The sequence below is a fragment of the Hippoglossus stenolepis genome, chromosome 6, assembly GCF_022539355.2.
Source record: "Hippoglossus stenolepis isolate QCI-W04-F060 chromosome 6, HSTE1.2, whole genome shotgun sequence".
NCBI classification, from domain to species: domain Eukaryota; kingdom Metazoa; phylum Chordata; class Actinopteri; order Pleuronectiformes; family Pleuronectidae; genus Hippoglossus; species Hippoglossus stenolepis.
Window position 1 is genome coordinate 20,188,133 of NC_061488.1, and position 20,427 is coordinate 20,208,559.

The window sequence follows — 20,427 nt, forward strand, 5'->3', positions numbered from 1 at the left end:
CTCCTCCTCTTCTCTACCTACCTCTCCATACTCTCCTCCTCTTCTCTACCTACCTCTCCATACTCTCCTCCTCTTCTCTACCTACCTCTCCATACTCTCCTCCTCTTCTCCACCTACCTCTCCATTCTCTCCTCACATCCAGCCCTGTCTTGACTGCAGCAATGCAGTCAAGCGAAAAAGAGGCAAGATGCGGCAGAAAATAAATGATGTGACCTGTGGTGCTGAAGCTTCTCTGAGGAAAAATGTGATTTCTTTCTGCAAATCAGAAAATGGAGCGTAGATGGCTGGCTGGAGATTCTCCTCAATTTATTATTTATGTTAATTGTGTGTACATTTTAAAAACCGAAAATTAAAATAGCTTGTATGGATGAGGGAATACCCATTAACATCAAGGAGATTTCTCCCTCATGTGTTATCCGGCATCTTTCTCTCATCCACTGCCCCCTGACTGACTGCTGCATTATTTATGAGGCGGGGATGTGCGCAGCCGCTAGTGTATGTCCTGAAGTACATTTCCATTCACGCAGGCAGCAAAAGTATCAGCCACTGCCTGTATTCTACGTCCATTACGGTATTTCACAGCTATTTATCAGTGGAGCCAGACGGATGCAGAGATAGAGACGAGGGAGAGAAAAGCACAGGTTGGTGCAAATCCTCAGCAGCAGCAGCCTCATTTTCTCTCCAGCAAAGGTACTGTATCAACCTCTTTTTTTTTTTTATCCTTCCAGTCTCTTTTCCCCAGCATGTCTGGAGTCGTCATGTGTGAAATACTTCAGCAATGAGCACAAATTTCTTCGGCTGTACAGTTTAGGCAATTGTTCAGTTTAACGTGTCCAGACGCATCATGCTGAGGAAGGGAGACAGAGAAGTCCTCCTGGATCTGGACTATGGAGGCGAAGCACAAACCACCGAGAGCTATGGGAGTCTGCAGAACGGAGTCTTCATCCCACCAAGATATGTGAGCACAGTTTTACTATTTTCTCATACTGCTACTTTTATATACAAGTAATGACATAAACTTTGATAATAACTGTACATTGGTTCATACAGCTGCTTCTCTCCCTCATGCCTTCACACCTCAAACATGATGCAGTGAATCTAGAAGGGTTTTCTTCTTAATGTGATATCCACAGGCGGTGTGGTATATTAAAATCATCTTTTGGTGAGATATGACTTCTCTGCACTGAAGGATTGTTTTCATTCAGTCATTCTGTAGAAAATGGTTCTTATCATGTCTCCCTTGACTCTAAGAGGAGGCTTTTATGATGCTGTGCAGTGGCACATGCAGGAATTTATTGTTACACCTCATCCCAAGGAAATTAACCATCCTCATACAGAACAGATGGTTTACTTGCACAAGTGAAATAATCTTTTGCCTGCTGATCTAACTTGTTTTTAATCATGATAACTAAACTGTGGATGCTTTCAGCTTTCAGCAGCAGCTGCTGACGAAGATATGGACGATGACGATCCCATTGACCATCACTGGAATACAAGAAGTAACCAGCCAGTTCCACAGCCGGGGATATACTTCAGAGACGGAAGAACTAAAATTGGTAGGCAGCAGCAGCACTTTCTATTAGCTGTCGTAAGCTCACTGTTTAATGTATGACCGGGTCAGTCCCTATTGAAACTTTTGGCTCTTTATGGTCGATCTGAGTTCAGACTTCGTGCTGGTGTGGGAGGTTCGCTCGCGGAGGAAGAAGCGAGGGAAGGGGAAGAGTGAGGCGACCTGCGAGGAGGGGGAGGCCGTGCCCCCCGAGGAGACCAGCCGCTCTGAGCGAAGGAAGGCCCAGCTGGAACAGTGGAGGGAGAAGTTTGTTCAGAACCTGGAGAGTGCTGGACTGCTCATGGAAAAGGTTCAGTACATCAGATTATTTATCTTAATCATGAGGTTAAAATCTGATCATTGTTTTTATGGACATATTCACTAACAACTTCTCAATGTGGCCTGTCGTCCCTTTAGGAGGAAACAGCGAATGAAAAGAAAACAATACACTTTCTGAAAGTGAATGCTCCCTGGGATGTGATGGTGTGTTATGCTGAGGAACTCTGTCTGAGAGCTCCATTACAGGTCAACACAGCTGTCTAGAACTAAGTATTATTAAATAGTTCTAATCCTTAAAGTTCTCATTACATCACAGCCCACAGCCTCTGATTCTGGCTAAATTTGTTCGGGTCCACCACTTTGATTCCAACTGAAATATGTCAACAACTAATACATAGATTTCCTCCGTTTTTTTCACGACATTCTTTATGCCCACATGAACCGTGTAAACTTTTATTCCAAAAGGCACATTACAAATTCAATTTACTTACATATTTACATGCTGACATGAGCATTTAACTCAAAGTAGAGCTGTAAGCATACAGACCTTTTTTATTCCTCTTCTTACACAAACCCTAGTTTTTGGGATTCAAATGTATGTTAATGCGCAAGAGAATCACAGGGAGCTATGTGTGCACACACTGGATTTATTGTAGAGGATATAGAGTCTTACTGTGTTGGGCGACATCATTGATTGTGAAATCCTCTTCCTAATGACACCGTGAATCCTCCCAGTCCTCGGTTTGTTGTTGCGTCACCGACAGATTAACCTCTGAAGGTGTTTGCGGTTCCCAGTACTCAATGGACATCTCCCATTTGAATGAAATTCTGGCACAACCATGGTTGTCACACAATTAAATGAGATTTTAAGGATTACAACTTCACTGAATATAAGGAATATGTTGATCAAATATTATGAATACTGAATCAGTGTGTGTTGGGCTTCCAGGCACAGCCAAATCTGGATTTAAACACATCTGCTCGGGTACTGAGCAGACTATGCATACCTAATGTAATGACAGAGTCGGTGCCAAACAGGCCACTGGACTATTACACATGTGCATTTCGCAAGTCGAAGATGAGCAGGTGAGTTCACTAACGTCGATCAATAACAGAATCAGCTCACATTGTATTGTAGAACATACAGTAAGAGTGTAACTGGCTTTTACAGATTCCTCGGCTGTGAGGACCAGGAATCCTACTTCACTAATACACAGAGACACCGTGTTGTGAGTATCAGGATTTCCTCCACAACATATTTAATGTATTCAGTGTTTACTTAATCTAATGGAGTGAAAGTTTGTGTTTTATATCAGGTGTATGAGATTCTTACCAAGACGGTTTACGGCAAAAAGAAGAGGTCTGAAGTTGGCGTGGACAGACTGATAAACGAAGGGGCGTACACTGCAGCGTTCCCCCTGCATGAGGTCAGATGTTATTTATCTGCTCTTAAATCTGATGTAAGGTTTTGTGTTGTCCTCCTTCTCTTATCAGTTGCATGTGTATTTTGGGTTGTTTCGTTTTTTCCGTCAGGGCCCTTTTGAACTTCCTAAGTGTGAGATCCGTCCTGATGAACTCAACCAGAGGCAGGTTCTTTACCACTACTGGGCCCGCTGGTTCGAATGGTACAAGTACCAACCTCTGGACCACATCAGGGAGTACTTTGGAGAGAAGATTGCACTCTACTTTGCATGGCTGGGTAAATATACATTCTTATTGAGCCCCATTCAACTTTCCCATAATGATTTTTATCTTGAAACTGCAGAACAGAAAACAAAGTTATACAAATTATTAAAAAAATACAAATATTATGTAAAAAAAAGTATTTGTTTATTGTGACACACCTTCATCACCCTTTATTTTTTAATGCATAATAACCTGATTGGGGAATGAATTATTTTTGTCCTTCGGTCTCAATTTTTCTCCTCCTATTTAACAAAGAGAATAAAATCTCCTCAGCATGACAAACATTGTATTTTTTCTGTGATGCCAACACAACGTCTTGATCAAGGACTCTCCAGCATTAAACAGCAGTGCAGCAGTGTAATGGCACCTTCCCCCTGCATCAGCTGAGAGCTGTGGCCTAATGTAGCTTTATGTCTCTGCAGGTTTCTACACAGCCTGGCTGCTGCCGGCAGCAGTGGTCGGAACTCTAGTCTTTGTTTCTGGAGTCATGTCCATGGGTACCAACACACCAGCGTGAGTCCGCACACACTCTAAACACACATTAAAACACAGTTGATTGAGTGATGGGTTTGATTTAGTTCATCTATCAAGGGCTTTAACTTAAAGGATCTTTGTTGCATATCGTTCTCCCACGCCTGTCTCTCCTCATTTCCTGTCATCTCACTCTCATCATTAAGGCATAAAATGCTCTTCAATTTCTATCATCACCAAATAAACAAGAAGCAATGACAGCTTCTGTGAGTTAGTGATGTTCCCCAAGACATGAAATTACAATCAGTCAAGGACATATCTAGATATCAACTCATAAATATATATTCTTTTATCTCTTGAACGACAACAGCAAATACTTTATATAAAACTTTTTGACCTGTCAGTATCTTTCTCCTTGTAGAAAATACATGTTTTTGGCATCTGGTATCTGTAAGGGATAAAATAAAGAATAGGTTTTTGCTCTTAAAAATTCAAAATGACTTCATAACAATAACATCCTGACTCAATAATCAGACATTTTTCTGCTAAAGCCTTACTTGGTGTGGTATGACCAATACATTAGGGTGGCTAATGTACTATGTACCTGAACTACATGGATACAGATACTTTCCTCAGTCCTGATATCACTAGTAGTGACGTATCATTGTGCACCAAAACCTGGATTTGCAGTCCTTATGTAGCATCTGGCACCATAGCCACAGTGTAGCTCTGAAGTCAACACTCAGGCATGATATCAGTATCGATCTAACCAGGAATAAAACAAATAAGTATAGTTCCTAAAATGTTTGGTCGGAAATTTCTTTCCTCCCACATTATGTCCAACAATCACAATTTTAGAGGCAAATAGTTGAAAACACAGTCTGGTCTGCACAAAAACCAAAACTACTATACAATTCACATGGGGTATGTCTGTGCCTAGTGTTTTATACATTATTCACAGCACTGTGGACTGGCTTCTCTATACTGTGTATATTTAATATTAACTTAGCATCTGTTTTCTTTCTGTGACATCCTGTAGATTTCAGTACTAGACCATTCCTCCCACTATGGTGCATAACACGTGAGGTTAGAGAGCATGAAAGATGAGTCGATACATTAGGAAGGAAAACAATCCAATGGCTTAGATTCATGACGTTCATTAGTTCACACTGTAGATTAAAACCATTGATTAGTGGAGAATGGATGGAGAGAATCCTCCAGCAGCAATAAACTGCAGTCGTCTCATGTGATAATACACAATTAGTGCAGGATAATCACCCCATTGCAAAGTGTGTGTGTGTGTGTGTGTGTGTGTGTGTGTGTGTGTGTGTGTGTGTGTGTGTGTGTGTGTGTGTGTGTGTGTGTGTGTGTGTGTGTGTGTGTGTGTGTGTCCTTCGGCTCTCCCATTAATAATTATGAGTAGATGTGGTTAACCCCACAAATCTTCAAAAATCTGGAAAGAAGCAGTCCTAGACTGAAAGCTTTAGAAAACATTTCCTCAGATGTGACTGATCTGTGTGTCTGTCGGCAGGAAGGAAATCTGTACGAGTGGAGACACTTATCTGATGTGTCCTCTCTGTAACACCTGTAACGCCTGGAACATGTCTGAAATCTGCACCATGGCTAAGGTAAAGAACTGTCAAGACATTTCGCAGGTTAACTAAAGAGTTTTTACTAATTAGAATGTAGACAGACTAAGAGTTAATGTGTGAACCTCTCTGCATTGCAGATGGGCTACTTATTCGACCACCCGGGTACGGTCCTCTTCAGTGTGTTCATGTCGTTCTGGGCCGTAACCTTTCTGGAGTACTGGAAGCGAAAGATGTCCACCCTGGCCCATCACTGGGACTGCATGGACTTCCATGAAGAAGAGGTATCATAACCCTTCCTTTCTTTTTTGAATTCAGTATTAGTGTGGCCACATTTGTCTTATGGTTCTTGGGTAAGTCATGGTAAGGCAGTTGGTAACTGCCAACATCCCAATTGGTAAAACCTCTGGGTTTGTAGACCTTTTCCAAAAGAACTTCACTTAACAAGATTTAACAATGAGTTTTCCACACAGGAAAGTTTAACAGCCACAGAGCAATCTTAAATGCTAGCTCAGTATTTTTCTTACTTACTAACCTAGAAGGGCACATCCCTCCACCAAGGCTGATTGGCTACAAAGATGTCTGCACATATCTTGAGAAATTCACAAAACTGTTGAAAAGCGCCCTATTTTGCAATATTAAAAAAGTGGAAAAGAAAATCCCTGCTCCACTGAGGTGATGTAAGCCTGATGTAAAAATGATCAGAATTCAAAGTCCTGGGTGGCGCTCAAAGCGTGTACCTCCACCAAGGCCCAACAGTCCCCTTAAATTCAATCCAGCTGCACCAAATTCCACACATAGATATCAGCTCTTTCAACCTGCCTGATATTTTTCATCAAGATCAATGAATTATTTACTGGAAAATCTGATTGTCAAAAAGACCTGAATGTATAAAAGAAAAACTAACTTTCATGGTTCTGCTCCAAAATGTATCGAGTTCTTTCTTGACCTGTGTTGCTTCCTCCCCACGAGTCTCATTAAAATCTGTTCTGCAGTTTTTATGTTATCCTGCTGACAAACAAACTTACAGGGGTGAATACATAACCTCCTCCTGATCTTCCATGGACAACAGTTTTTTTTATGTTGCAGTACAGTTGCCTTCTCATTTCGAGCAACCAGGAGTAAACAACACAGGAAAAAAGTCAATTACACGTTACCACTGAGGCTGATGTCATCACTATGTTCCCTCAGGAGCGTCCTCGGCCAGAGTTTGCAGCGAAGGCCCCGACTATGGAGCAGAACCCAGTGACTGGGGTCAAAGAGCCCTACTTTCCAGAAAAAACCAGGCTGACCCGCATGTTCACAGGCTCCATGGTCATCATAATGATGGTGAGACACTGTTACAATGTTTAAAAGACAGCTCTGGAGCTGTTTATGAACTTCAGGCTCATCCGTTTATAGTAGCCATACCGTAAATGGAAGTATTTGGGTTAGCAGAACATTCTTTCATTGTGTCCATCTTAAGACCTAGTTTGATAATAAGAATATTCAACAGTTGTTTATATGAATCTGATATTGGTTGTCAAACTTCTAATCTGATGAATATAATACACCTTGTGTCACTGGATTAATTACTTGTTTTCCAAGAGTCACATGATGTGTTTTTACTGCAACATCCTGATCAGCTCCCACACATGTACTGTGTGTATAAACTCTCATTGTCTTATTGGTATAATCAGTCTCATTATTCTTGGTCTCAGTGAAGAGTCTCAGTGTCTTTTGACTCTTAACATCCTGAAGAGAAAGAGAGGTGGGGTTTACACCTGTGTGCTGTCCCACTGAATCCTAAAGTTGTAACTGAACCCTATTCTAATAATGAATCCAGGTCATTTGCCCACAGGGCTGGATATGATCTGATAATCTCAGCTACACGCTGTCATACTGTATCCAAGATTCACTTCCTCTTGGACAAGAATCTGAGGATCAGTTTTCCCTCAGCCTTTATTTCTGACGACAGTGAAAGAGGTGGGAAGTGGAAGATTCTGCATCAGGGTTATGTAATTTACATTCAGTTTTGTTGAAAAGGGGCAAGGAACTATTTCCTGCTGAAAAAACTAATTGTTACTTTCAGTGGTTCTGATTTACAATCTACAATCTATTTATATGAAGCAATTTCTCTTCCGATGTCAGAAACTGTGAAAACACATGGTTTATTGTGGATCGGCCTTGAAAGCATAAGCACATTGTGCTACTAAGTGCTTTTCATTTAGAGAATCTATTTTATAAATACAGTTTTGGAGATCTGCTGCTGTGGTGTGTGTCTGGGCTGGTGGGAAAAATTCCAACATGTGAGAATTGAGAACTGTCTGCTTGACACGATTTGCTACGAGACAGTCAAAATACAAACATGGGCATCATGAATGAAGATAATACGCATTTATAGCTAATCAGTGCTTCCTGAAAGTGTTTCTGATTGGGCCTCACAAAGCCAACTTACTGCCTGTTGTTTCACGGACTATGAGTCACAATAAAAAGCAAACTTCATATTTATTCACATGAACAGGAGTTGAACAGGAGCACATGTGTGTAGATCCCACTAGCAACCACACTACATTACACATACACACAGAGATCATGTTTCACAAATCTCTTCAGATTCATGCCGATTACAGCAACACACTAGGATCAATACAGTACAGCTCCCTACACCCTCGTGAACTGAGTGTGATAATTAATAATTTACTAGGCAGTGGTGTAAGTAGCACGGTGGGCCACATCATACATAGCAGCCAATGGTGTGCATCTAATAAAAATAAAAATCACCAACTTCATTGTTTAAAATCAATTTCCGTGTGTCTTTCCTCTCAGCTGTGTGTGGTGATGATCTTCCTGGTGACGGTGGTCATGTGCCGCGGTATCATCATTGTGATGATGTTCCACACTGAGAGCCCGGTCCTGCGTACAGAGGTACATCCGAGCCACACATCGTGTCTACCGTGGATGTGTGCATTTAATTTGCTGTATTTTAACCGATGTAGTTCATATGCTATTTTATTTTGAAGGCAGTGTTGTTCTTGTTATGCTACATACATGTACTGTACTGTAGGTCTGTGTGTCAAGGAGCTAGTTTGTGAAGACTGTGTACATTCATCCATGTGTGTGACTTCCTCATCAGGCAGGGACCATAGCCAACATCTCCAGCAGTATCGTGAATCTGGGCCTCATCCTGTTGATGGGCCGGGTCTACACTGCTTTAGCAGAGCAGCTCACTAAATGGGGTAAGAACCATTACTGCTCTGTAATATGATATCAGCATCTCACTGAGGCTAAACCCCTCAACTAAACTCGCTAAAGGTGGAGGATTCTCACAGATCAGATAACATCTTAAATTTGCTATCATCTTGAAATAGTCTATCACTTAGGACAACAAACACACACTGCAGCATGGAGGGTAGCAGACTGCTGAGCACCCTGCGTCACACCCGTCTGTCTTTCTTGTTGTTTTTGGTGCTTATTTCTACAAAGTACAGATGCACCTCATAGCAACCACATCTGGCAGCATTCTGAACGTTGCAACACTGCTATGAAAAGTCAGGGGGAGTTGAGTCACATGATCAGACAGGTTTTAAACAGACCCTGAGGTTAGTTCAGATTATCTGAGAGCGAAAACAAAGGTAACAGTAAAAGTGATATCCAGGGTTTAGTGTCTTTAACACTGTGCATCCTTGTTTTCTTTGTGGCAGAGATGCACAGAACACAAACCCAGTATGACAATGCCTTCATCTTCAAGGTGTTCATCTTCCAGTTTGTCAACTTCTACTCTTCTCCTTTCTACGTGGCTTTCTTTAAAGGAAGGTGAGACTTGAGTCAGGCACAGAGAAAGTAAGAAAACGTTGCGATCAATACGATTTTGAGTGTCTTTCTTTCTGCTTGTGTGCAGGTTTGTTGGTTACCCGACCAACTATGGGACCTTGTTTGGGATGAGAAATGAGGATGTAAGTCTGCTCTTCTACTTTTGGATGATAAATGTCAAAAGAGGATGATTTTATTGATCCTGCAATTGGTTTTTTTGTGTGTTTTTTTTCTTTTTATCTAAGCAGGTAAAAGAAAACTTACATCTATCTGTGTTTGTGTTTCTGTGTGTTTTCATATTGCAGTGTGGTCCTGGGGGTTGTCTCATTGAACTGGCTGAACAACTCTTCATCATCATGGTGGGAAAGCAACTCATCAACAACATCCAGGAGTTCATTATCCCGTATGTTATCATTTTTGTGATGTACCACTATCGGATTTCTGATTGATCTAAACTGTTAAAAATAAAGGTGGGCATATATACATATAAATATATAAGTCCTTATGACATCAGCAGTGTTTTAAGAATAGCAGTTTATATTCAAAATGTCGAGGAGAATTACTATACTACCAACAATCCTCAGGTAGTGACGACTGTGATTGGTGAAGCTTGCTGTTACCATAGAAATGTCTACCAGAACTGCAAAAATCATATCTGCTAGGATCGGCTCGTTCAGTGTTACACTGCGTTCACCACAGAGCGACCATGATTCCACTTTCTAACATGCTGCGTTTTGTTAGAGATGAGGAAAAGAGTCTAAAGGTGAGAGTCACTACAACAATGTTAAATTCAAGAAGAAATACTGCCGTTGGAAAGGGATCATTCGCAACGGTTTATGGGATGCAAAGTTCCTTCACTCTTTAAAAAATATGTACACAGTTTTATACCTTTTTTCCATTTTCCAATATTAGTTTCTTTTGCTCTGAATTTAATGTTTTATGGTCACAACTCATCTCATAGCTGGTCCATGTGGCTCCAGGGTTGCAACTCCCTTCTGAATCGTCAATGGAGAAAATTAATTAACGAAATTTACTTCCAGAACCAGAGCCGTTCTAAAAATGGGCAGCCACTGTTGTGCTCTACTGTTCTTCGATTAAAGATACAAACAAATACAATGGTAGCTACCCAGTGGACAGGATTTGTATTTATTTAACCTTATTAATCATGTTGATCAGTGTTCTGTTTTGTTGTACTGGACCTTCACGGTGTTGTCATGGCTGCTTTTTAAGTGATGCATTAGACTGCTCGACATCCTGACTGCAGCTGTGTCTCTTTGGTGCAGTAATGCTCACCCTGGTTCCTCTGCAGCGCTGGCACAGTGTGTGTGTCCAGACAATAGTACAGAATCTGGGTTGCAGGGGGCTGTAGTCAGTGTTGTGCATGAACGAGTTCAAAAGAACGCGTTCATTGAACACGTTCATTTTTATGAGAACGATGAACTGAACGCAACTTAATGACAAATAATGAATTTGAACGGTGAACACGTTCATATTATCTGAGGTCTAGGTAAAACGTTACGGAGTGTTTTCCTTCTCCTGAGGAGAGACGCTGTCTGAATCGAAATGCTTGCACCATGTCGTTGCTCAGTGCCCGTCAAATGTCCGCGATGTAGCCTAACCTAAACCAACTAACTCGACTTCGCACTACGTTACCCATGATTCATCGCACACACATGTAGTCCAAACAAGCAACGTATTCCAAGACAACAGCTCTCGGTCTCATATAAAAATGGCAAGTGAAAGCAGAGACGCAGACTCAGCGACTACATCCGATGCACATTATTATTATTTGCGGGATTTTTACACACTGTCTGATAAAGATTCCGACAGTAAACATCTCACCTTTCTATGCAAATTGTGTCGTCCTGCGCTGAAAAAGCAAGTCCGGACGTCAGCCTCATCCGCATCTAAGTTAAAACGGCATGTGGAGCTGAAGCATCCAGCTAGCCTAAAAAGTTATCTCCAAGTAATTGAAAGTCAAAAAAAGACCAAGACCCCTGCCAACAGTCCCAAATGACCCAAACCACATTGTCTGCAGCCTTCAAGGGTATGATTTCCCAGCAACAGGTAGACAAACTCGTGCAGGGTATGAATAAATAAACAGGCAAAATTAGCAATAATTTAAAAAAATTTAAAAAATCATTTCTTTTAGGAATTGATACATATGAAGCACAGTTTAAGGCAAGGGGTAGTGATGGATAAAGTTTTCTTTAAAAAACAAGTTAAGTCTTTCATTCTCACTTTCCACCTTAAAACTATGAAATGAACTGAACTATGAACTAGTTCAGAATTTCAATGGTGAACTATGAACGTGAACTATTCATGTTTACTTGTATGAACTGAACTTTGAACTAGTTCATGAGAGGTGTGAACTTGCACAACACTGGCTGTAGTAAACAAAACATGTTGAAGAAAAGTAAGGAAGAGGCTGCTCTTCCAGGTTTTGACCACCAGTGGCACTGTGATGCAAAAAGAGATGTATGAGGGGCAGTGAAAGGGAATGCAACTGACAGCAGAATCGAAAGCTCATGGAAAAACTGATTACAAATGTGTGGTGGTCCAGTGACTCTCCTCTTCTTATCATATTGAAAACACAGATCACACCCAGTCTCATACTGCAGTTGTGCATTTTGAGCTTCTTCCAAGGCATTAGCTATAAATGGCATGTTTAATGTTTAATGAATATAACTGAATAACTATATATATATATAATATATATATAATACTGAAGCCTGCCGCAGTTTGATCGATTAAATGATTGATTGTAGCTGAGTGAGTTGGAGCCAGGTTTTGTCTGCTTGTGTAAGTGGTTTTCAGCTTCTTTTTTTTTTACTGCAGCTGTATCCAGATTTAGGGCCCAAATCCTTTGAGGAACACAGCCCACAGAGTTTTTATGCTATTCACTAACCACTGGCTTAATCTAACCCTGACGTTGGCAGGACTTCCTTCAGGAGGCAGCGTCTTCCTCTTTGGATCAGCGTTCCTATTGTGCTCTCTTGCTTAAACCTGAGAGGATTGCTGCCACAGAGAAGAGAAAATGGGCTCGTTTTAAATAAAACCTATAAAGCCCTCGATGTGTTTCATACCGGCTTTAACTGAAACTGCTTTGACCTGTGACAGATCTGCATGTGAGTGAACATGGAGGACAGGGTTGTTTGTTTGTCTTTGGGATTGGAGATGGAAGGAAGAAGATTGTGCCTTTGTCTCAGTATGAAAACAAATGGAAGCTTGAACATGTGCAGTGAGATTTGAGGCAGATATGTGTTACAGAAAAGCAAGAATCAGCTCCGTTTTAAGGATTAGGCCTCTTAGTTACTGCGACAACAGCTCTAAATGAATCCAGCTTTGAAGAATGAAAAACCCACGTTCATCCCAAATTATTAAAACTGACACAAGTTAACTCAGTTAGCCATGTGATATAAGATCTTCAATATGAGTTCTAGATTTGAATCAGTTTGCAGGGGCAAAGACCAGAAAAGTAATTATAAACGAATGGCAGTGTGAAATAAAAAATATACACATCAAATTAGAATTAGATAGAACAACAGTATCTCTACCAGCTCCAGACCTGTGTTTTGTAAATGAGCCTGACCTCTGATTAACCTGTGTAAACGCTTCATCTCAACACTATGCTCATGTTTATTTCAAATCCGTGATTATACTTTTTTTTCTCTGCTCTGACAGTAAAGTGAAGGCCTGGCGCCAGAAGAGAACTTTGGCCAAGGTTCTGGGGGGTAAGGCATCCCATGAGCCTCGGCGCTGGGAGGAAGATTACAAGCTGGTGGAGTGTGAAGGCCTCTTTGAAGAGTATCTGGAAATGGGTGAGAGTCTGGAACTCTATGTAAAGAATGTGCTGCAGTTTAATCTGCGTGTGCAAATTGTCGGCTGTCTTTCATTGCACAAATATACAAAAACGACTCTTGTGCTGCAGTGCTCCAGTTCGGGTTCATCACCATCTTCGTGGCTGCCTTCCCCCTCGCTCCGCTCTTCGCCCTCCTCAACAACTGGGTGGAAATCCGTTTGGACGCGCACAAGTTTGTGTGCGAGTATCGGAGGCCGGTGGCCGAGCGTGCCCAGAACATCGGAGTGTGGTTCAACATACTGGAAGCCCTGTCGCACTTGTCTGTCATCGCCAATGTAAGATAACAGCATCATCACAGCACATCACTGTTGACCACGTTTGTTCTTTGACTTTATATTTTGTCTCTCTGCAGGCTTTTCTAATAGCCTTCACGTCCGATTTCTTACCTCGTCTGCTCTACCAGTACAAATTCGATAATGAGCTCCACGGATACGTCAACTTTACCTTGGCTTACGCCCCACTTAACTACACTGACAACTGCAGGTATGCTGATTGTTTCAATGAATGTAATCTGAAGTGGGGAAACAATCTCTGGTTTGAAATTCTCAAATATGTTTTGTTTTGTTTTGTGTTACTTTTAGCTAAAACCTTGAAAAGTTCTAAAGAGTCAGGGTTTCAGTTTTTATCATGCTGATTTCATGTAATAGATGTGACCAATAGGGGGTAGCATAACTGATATCTGTTCTGCTGCAGAACACATGCACGCACACACACACACACACACACACACACACACACACACACACACACACACACACACACACACACACACACACACACACACACACACACACACACACCATTACACAGTTTGATGTTACTTTTCTTTTCCAGATATAAAGCGTACAGAGACAACAATGGAAACCACACACTATTCTACTGGGAGCTCCTCGCTGTCAGACTTAGTTTCATCATTGCTTTTGAGGTACAAGGAAGCTACTCAGTCTCTCTGTTATTTTATTGTGCGTTCGAATGATGTTCCTGTTTTTTATTTATTTATTTTATCTTTCATCCACATCTCTCTCTTGTCAGTTGTCCCTTTGTTTTCACGAGTACACTTGAATTTCTGGTCATTTAACCCTCTGTTAGTGTATTTACGTTTTAGTTTTGACTATTTTATGTGATGTTTGCCTATATCGTCAGATCATTTAGTGTTATTTTGTAGATGATGACATTTCCTGTCTTACGATCACTCTCAATTTCTGTGACGCATCAGTTCATCTTCCAATTTCCTGTCGAGCATCTACCTTTGCTTCCTCTTCCTTACAAAGTCCCTCCCATCCGCCTCTGTTCTTTGTTTGAACTGATATGTCTGCTATCTGGTTGACACTGTTATACAAGATACACAAGTATAGCTAAATTCCTACACCTTATTATTTATTTATCATTATCTATGGGAATGGGAATTATCTTGAAATACCAGCTCCAACACAAAAACACATCTTGGAATGTCTACTAGCTCAGCTGGTAGCACAGGGGCCCCACCTCCTGCTGTCCTATTTTATGTAATGTCCAACTACTTGTTTACTAACCATTCAAACTGTAGATACTGTTACAGGACAGGTCTTTTTCCTCAGTCTGATGTGGAGGTCTAATATCTTGTCGTCTGGGTGTCTCCCCTCTTCCAGCACGTGGTGTTCTTTGTGCTGCGAGCCATCGACTGGATCGTACCTGACGTCCCTGAGTCGCTGGAGGTGAAGATCAAGAGGGAGCGCTACCTGGCCAAGCAAGCTCTGGCTGAAAACCAGGAGGCTCTGTTGGTGAGTCGAAACCGAGGGGCTGCCACTGCCTGTGCGGGCACTGCTAGCCCAGGTCAGTAGAAAATGGGACACACACACACAAACAACGCCATGCAACACACACACTATAAATTCAAGGTGTTACTAACCTTCAGTGAATAACCTCACTGTTTTGACGTTGGTAATAAAATACTTATTTCCTTCTATTCAGTTTTATGAGATCTGACCCAGATATCAGAGTCATAAACATGTTTTACAGACAGTATCTATGTGGTCTCTATGGATCCACACAGGCGGTCAATAACACCAGCAGAGTTCACAGGTCACAGGTGTTAAACCCTGACTTATGCTGTTGATTCCCATAAATACATTCCACATTTTAAAGACTTTTAAAAGCTCCCCCACCCACCAGCTCACCTCCTCAGAGTGTTTGTGAAGCACCTGCAGCTGCACTAGCTGCTATAAACCTGCTACACCGCACGCAACATGATCATTAAAGGTAATTTGTGTCGGATCAGAGCCAAATATATTGATGTCAGATGCATTCGATCGTATCCACAGACCGATGGCTGGTGTCTGCTGGCTTGTTTTGAATGTCAGTGTTTAACTGAAGAGTAGGACTCAAATGATTTACCTGAAAAAAATAAAAATCATTGCATTCAAAAAGAGAAGAAAGTCCCATAAAGTGTAGACTCATCTTCGTGTGTGTGTGTGTGTGTGTGTGTGTGTCCCTGTGCTCTGACCCATGCTGTTGTCATGTGTCTCATGTAGTGAATTATGCCAGATGATGGCAGGTGAGTACATCACAAGTAAGTAAATGGAATTCTCTAGGTGGACCTCATTATTTTATCAGATTATATCAACTCTAGTTTAACTCCAGTTAAATTGAATGAAAAGGAGCCGCAGTGATCGGGGATTGGAGCCATGTTGTCAAGGTCTTGCTGAAATAACCCCTCGACCAATCACGAGTCAGTCTCAGCTGTCAATCGTGATAATTCACCCTGTTTTTATAGCATCAAAAAAGCTCACTGGAATGATAGGCTCTTTAACGTACATCAGTGTTATTAGAAATAGTGAAAATGACGGAAGCCATCTTTGAGAAAATATATTTGACATTCACTTTCAATTAGTTTGATCCATGACCCATCCACTAACATGGAGGAGGTGGGATTTATGCCCTATACTGCAGCCTGCCACCAGGTAGCAACAAATATGTTGGTATTCCCTTTATGGAACTGTCTTGTCGTCCACCTTTATTTATAGTCTATGATCCTAAGTCAAAAAAACAACCTTAAGTTGCTTATACTTCAGTTTATGTGATATTTTAAAGGAATAGTTCACTTTTTAGGGAATATAATAATTTGCTTGCCGGTGAAGAGTGAGATGAGAAGACTGATGCTACTCTTATGATTGTCTGTACCAGCTAGCTTAGCTTAGCTTAGTTTAGCGTAGCTGAGCTTTGCTTTGTTTAGCTTAGCGCAGCGAAGCAAAAAGACTGGAAACAGGGACCAGTAACTTCCTGGAGTCTGCTCGTTGGCTGGAAAGAAATTGCAAGCAATAGTCCAACACATAATCCCTTTTAAAATAGTGTTTTTTTTTATCAGATTAAGTTAAAAAAAAACGTGTTGAGTAATGAGCATTTTATGTTCTGCGATGTGGACTATGTTCTTTCTGCACAGAGCCAAGCTAGTGGTTCCCCCCCTTATTCCAGTTTATATAATAAGATAAGCTAGCCAGGCAGAACACACTGTGACTCTAGCTTTATCAGAGATGAGATTGGCATCGATTCTATTTCTCACCCTTGAAAAGAACGTAAATACGTATTATTTATTATTATTCCAATCATGCCTTCAAACTCACAGTAACTAAAGTACATGTTTTATTGCCTGTGTCACTTTTATGACCAGTGTGTGTCACCAGGGTGTAGGATCTTGGTTGCAGGCTGTAATTCAGTAGCATGTTGCAGCAAAGATTGTATGCGTCAGCAGTTTTTTTTGGAACTTCATACCTCTTACAGTGGTTAGTCTGTCAGAACTGATTCTCTCTCCTGTCTCTCTTCTCCTTCCCCATTCCTGCGTTGTCCAAACCCAACTGCACTGCCTCCCCTGAAGCAAGCCACACGTCCTTTGGAAACATGAGTTAGGAGTCTACCATGGAAAAGCCGTGGTGGGAGAGAATATCAGAGGAGTAAGAGACACACCTCTGCATCTGGAAGTCAACTTTTTCCCTGAGTGAAATACTGTCTTCGCACTGGGATTTTGTGTCACAAATGTATACTGCTGCACAGACATTGTGATCAACAGCTATGTAATAGAGGCCAGGTCAGTTTACCCACCTCACTGACATTTTCAGCCACACATTGAAGGTAATATCTTCCCAATCTGTCCCTGATCTAAAAAGAACCATTTATCCACACTGGGTACAGACTACAGCAACTGGGCCTCAGCCTGAAGGGGCTAAAACGTCATAAAATACAATTTAAATGGTTTGATAATTACCTGGCAACTTCAGCATTACTAGAGTAAGATGTTGGAACAAGGGCATTTATTTTTTCTTTTGTCTTGACAAAAATGCACATAAATATAATTTCAATTTACGAGGTAAAACGTTAAAAAATGCAACATTCTCAAAGTAACAGGCACAATTTCTACCACAATGACGCCACATCCATGTCAATATTTTTACTGTGTTTCTACTGGATAATTAAAGTTGCAGCATAGTTAACGCTCTCACACTGTCATTAGGGTTCATCGGGTCGAGCCAGATTTTAACATGACATAGTTTTACCTGCAGCAGTGTGAGTCAGACTCAGACTGAGGTTGAACAGTGAAGGCCATAATGTTAAACGGACACTATGCACTGACGGGGCAATACAGCAGAGGCTGACCAGTAGTGTGGGTCAGACTCCATTAATCTTTACCATAATGCAGTTTGATGGCAATTTTATATAGCAGGAGAAGTTATTTGGTAAATCTGGCATAATGGGGAGGCAAATAATTTTGCATGAAGACTCCCCTGGTATATTAATCAATACAAAAGATGAGCAAATGCATTTGGAAATAGTTGGTTCTTTCCTTCAAAAGATACAAGGGTACAAGCCTGTTTAAAGGTTCAGTGTGTAGAATTTAGTGATATCTGGTGGTGAAGTTGCGTGTTGCAGCTGAATACCCCTCATCTCACCCTCCTCTTCCAAACATGAAAGAAAAAGGTGTTTAGTTTGTCCACTTTGGGCTACTGTGAAAAACATAGTGGCCTCCGTAGAGAGGACCCGCTCCCGATGTAAATATAAAGTATTTAAATATAAAGGTCCCATTCTAGGGTAAAGAAAACAACAATTCGTAAAATTTAGATGATTAAACACTAGTGAAAATATCACTAGGATTATTTAATATAAAATGTCTGCCAGTAGATCCCTTTCACCTAAATCTAACACAGTGGACCTTTAAATAAAAATGATAACAAAGGCTCAAAAGGTGCATTTATAAAAATGATAAAGTACAAATTTGGATGAATGTATTAAAGTGTTTTGAATTCATTACCAGTCCGATTTTTGACCAAGTTCTTCTCCATAGCAACAAAGGTCGAAGCTCATGGCTATCGTATTAAAATGTTTTGCCATGTCAAACCAGATACAAAAAAAATTAACTGTTGACCATAACATAAACATATTATGCTTGCACTATCCAGGAGCATCCTGTGTTTCTGTGTTGAAGAACATGTAGGATTTCATTTTAAAAAGCAGCTTGATTAGACTATGTTACGTGCCTAGTTAAAGCTGATGATCTGTTGTTGTGACTATGGGGTAAAAAATATGCAATTATCTACACCTACATCTGCAATGTATGCACTATGTTCATGCAATGCACATACTGTAAACTGTCCATAAATGCTGAGCATGCCTGTCTTTTTACTTGAATCTGCACAGTCCTCATATGGAGCATTTCAGAGAGTTACCAAGGTACTTACCTGTACAAACAGGAGTGAAACAGTACCTCAGTATAGGACATATTTTGTGTGTGAGCTGTTTTGCATTAAAATAAATCTAGTTTGATGAATGGCTCCTCAGCGTGGGATTCTGAAATACTGGTAGTTACTGTACCCGCTCTGCTGTAGGGATGAACTTGAAATGTTATCGTTCTTCTCCATCTACCTTCTCCACCTTCTTCTGTTCATCTCACCTCTGGATGTACAGTAGCCTCGCTCCCTGCAGGGCACTGATTTATTAGGAGTCAGATACAGACAGGTGTTGGTTAATGATTTCTCTCTTCCTCTCCCTCCTCCCTTCACACCCACCCAAATGGCCTTGGGCAACTCCTGACTTTTATGTAATCTCTTCCTTGTTACCTTTTTCTATCTCTCCTTCCTCTGTCCCTCTCATTTTATCCTTGTCTTGCTTAATTTTTTTTAATTTATGCTCTTTTCCCTTCCCTTTCTCTCTCTTTGCCACTTTCGTCTGCTGGTTGTTATGATTGCTGTGCGTTCCTCTGCCATGGCCTGCAGGAAGAGTGAGTTGGTACTTGTCAGTGTGCACAGGTATGCACCGTGGACACCGGCTGACTCTTTCACCTTCTGGTGGAATATGGAGAGAGATGCAAAACAGACGCCTGAGTCAACCACATGTTAACTGCAGTGAACAAATCAATGCAACATTGCCCATGAGAGAGATTTATTCATAAACACATTGTTACATTTTCATGTATAAAATCATAGAAATCCTGTATTGATCATTTATCAATGATACATAATTATCATCCACCTTTATGCAGATATGGCAAGGTTTTATACTGAAAACAACACAAATTGATTAATATTTAAAGTCCTCTAATAAATACCTGAGAACCTTACAGCCCTGTCAGTTGGTTAGACTTCACAAACTCCTGCTGTAATCTAAACATACAGCTTTATTTTCAACAAGTCAAAGCGTATAAGGCTGAATGTTGCCAAAATGTGTAAACAATAATGACGAAAACATCTACAGTATCTCTATTGGGTGGTGCAACCATAAATAACATGGACTTGATGTTTAGACGGTAATCAAGCTGAGCAACAGAATAAATATGTGGATACTGTCTAACAATGTGGAAGAAGATGATTTTTCCTACAGAAAGGAACTTTATTTATAAAAGGGGGGGTTTGAAATACCGGTGTACAGCCCATCTCTCGTATGACCAATTTGAAATGCAGTGTCCACTGTAAACCAGCCTGTTTGAATGGGCTGTTTGCTTTGCCTGTGGTGATGCTGGCTGCAGGTTTCTTGCTGAAACTGTGAAAGTGACCTGCAGTATTTGTAATTTCGGTAATTGAGTAAAGGCCGACCACAGAAACCTGAAGCTGCTCCACCACTGCTGCTGCACTAAGAGAAACTCACCTGTTTATTCAAAGTGTACAGAGAAGCCTGAACTGGAAAATCATTTGTTGCTGCTGTCGTAGTGAACGTGATCCATGAGGTCACTGACACTG

The 20,427-nt window shown here is 40.9% G+C and overlaps 1 protein-coding gene across 5 annotated transcripts; it reads left to right on the plus strand.

Moving 5' to 3' along the window:
- Positions 1 to 345: 345 nt before the first annotated feature.
- Positions 346 to 18,184, plus strand: ano11 (anoctamin 11). 5 transcript variants are annotated; one of them, XM_035160044.2, is made up of 24 exons: positions 346 to 690; positions 838 to 958; positions 1,430 to 1,556; positions 1,666 to 1,859; positions 1,967 to 2,074; positions 2,778 to 2,914; positions 3,000 to 3,057; positions 3,145 to 3,255; positions 3,362 to 3,527; positions 3,937 to 4,027; positions 5,517 to 5,613; positions 5,715 to 5,858; positions 6,766 to 6,903; positions 8,383 to 8,481; positions 8,690 to 8,792; positions 9,258 to 9,369; positions 9,455 to 9,509; positions 9,672 to 9,769; positions 13,051 to 13,187; positions 13,298 to 13,503; positions 13,581 to 13,711; positions 14,063 to 14,153; positions 14,857 to 14,988; positions 17,079 to 18,184. In XM_035160044.2, the coding sequence occupies exons 1-24, from the start codon at positions 467 to 469 to the stop codon at positions 17,103 to 17,105; spliced, it is 2,907 nt and encodes a 968-aa protein (XP_035015935.2). In that variant the 5' UTR covers positions 346 to 466; the 3' UTR covers positions 17,106 to 18,184. The 5 variants fall into 5 exon arrangements, with proteins under 5 accessions (XP_035015935.2, XP_035015934.2, XP_035015937.2 ...); XM_035160043.2 differs by having other exon boundaries at positions 347 to 690; positions 14,857 to 15,040; XM_035160046.2 differs by having other exon boundaries at positions 483 to 690; positions 807 to 958; positions 14,857 to 15,040.
- Positions 18,185 to 20,427: the final 2,243 nt, after the last annotated feature.

Bases quoted from the DNA above. Each gene is read 5' to 3' on its own strand.
- ano11 (XM_035160043.2), top strand. From the start codon at position 467: ATGAGGCGGGGATGTGCGCAGCCGCTAGTGTATGTCCTGAAGTACATT. The intron at 2,915-2,999 runs GTGAGTTCACTA...TGGCTTTTACAG, and splicing joins CGCAAGTCGAAGATGAGCAG to ATTCCTCGGCTGTGAGGACC. The intron at 9,770-13,050 runs GTATGTTATCAT...CTGCTCTGACAG, and splicing joins ATCCAGGAGTTCATTATCCC to TAAAGTGAAGGCCTGGCGCC.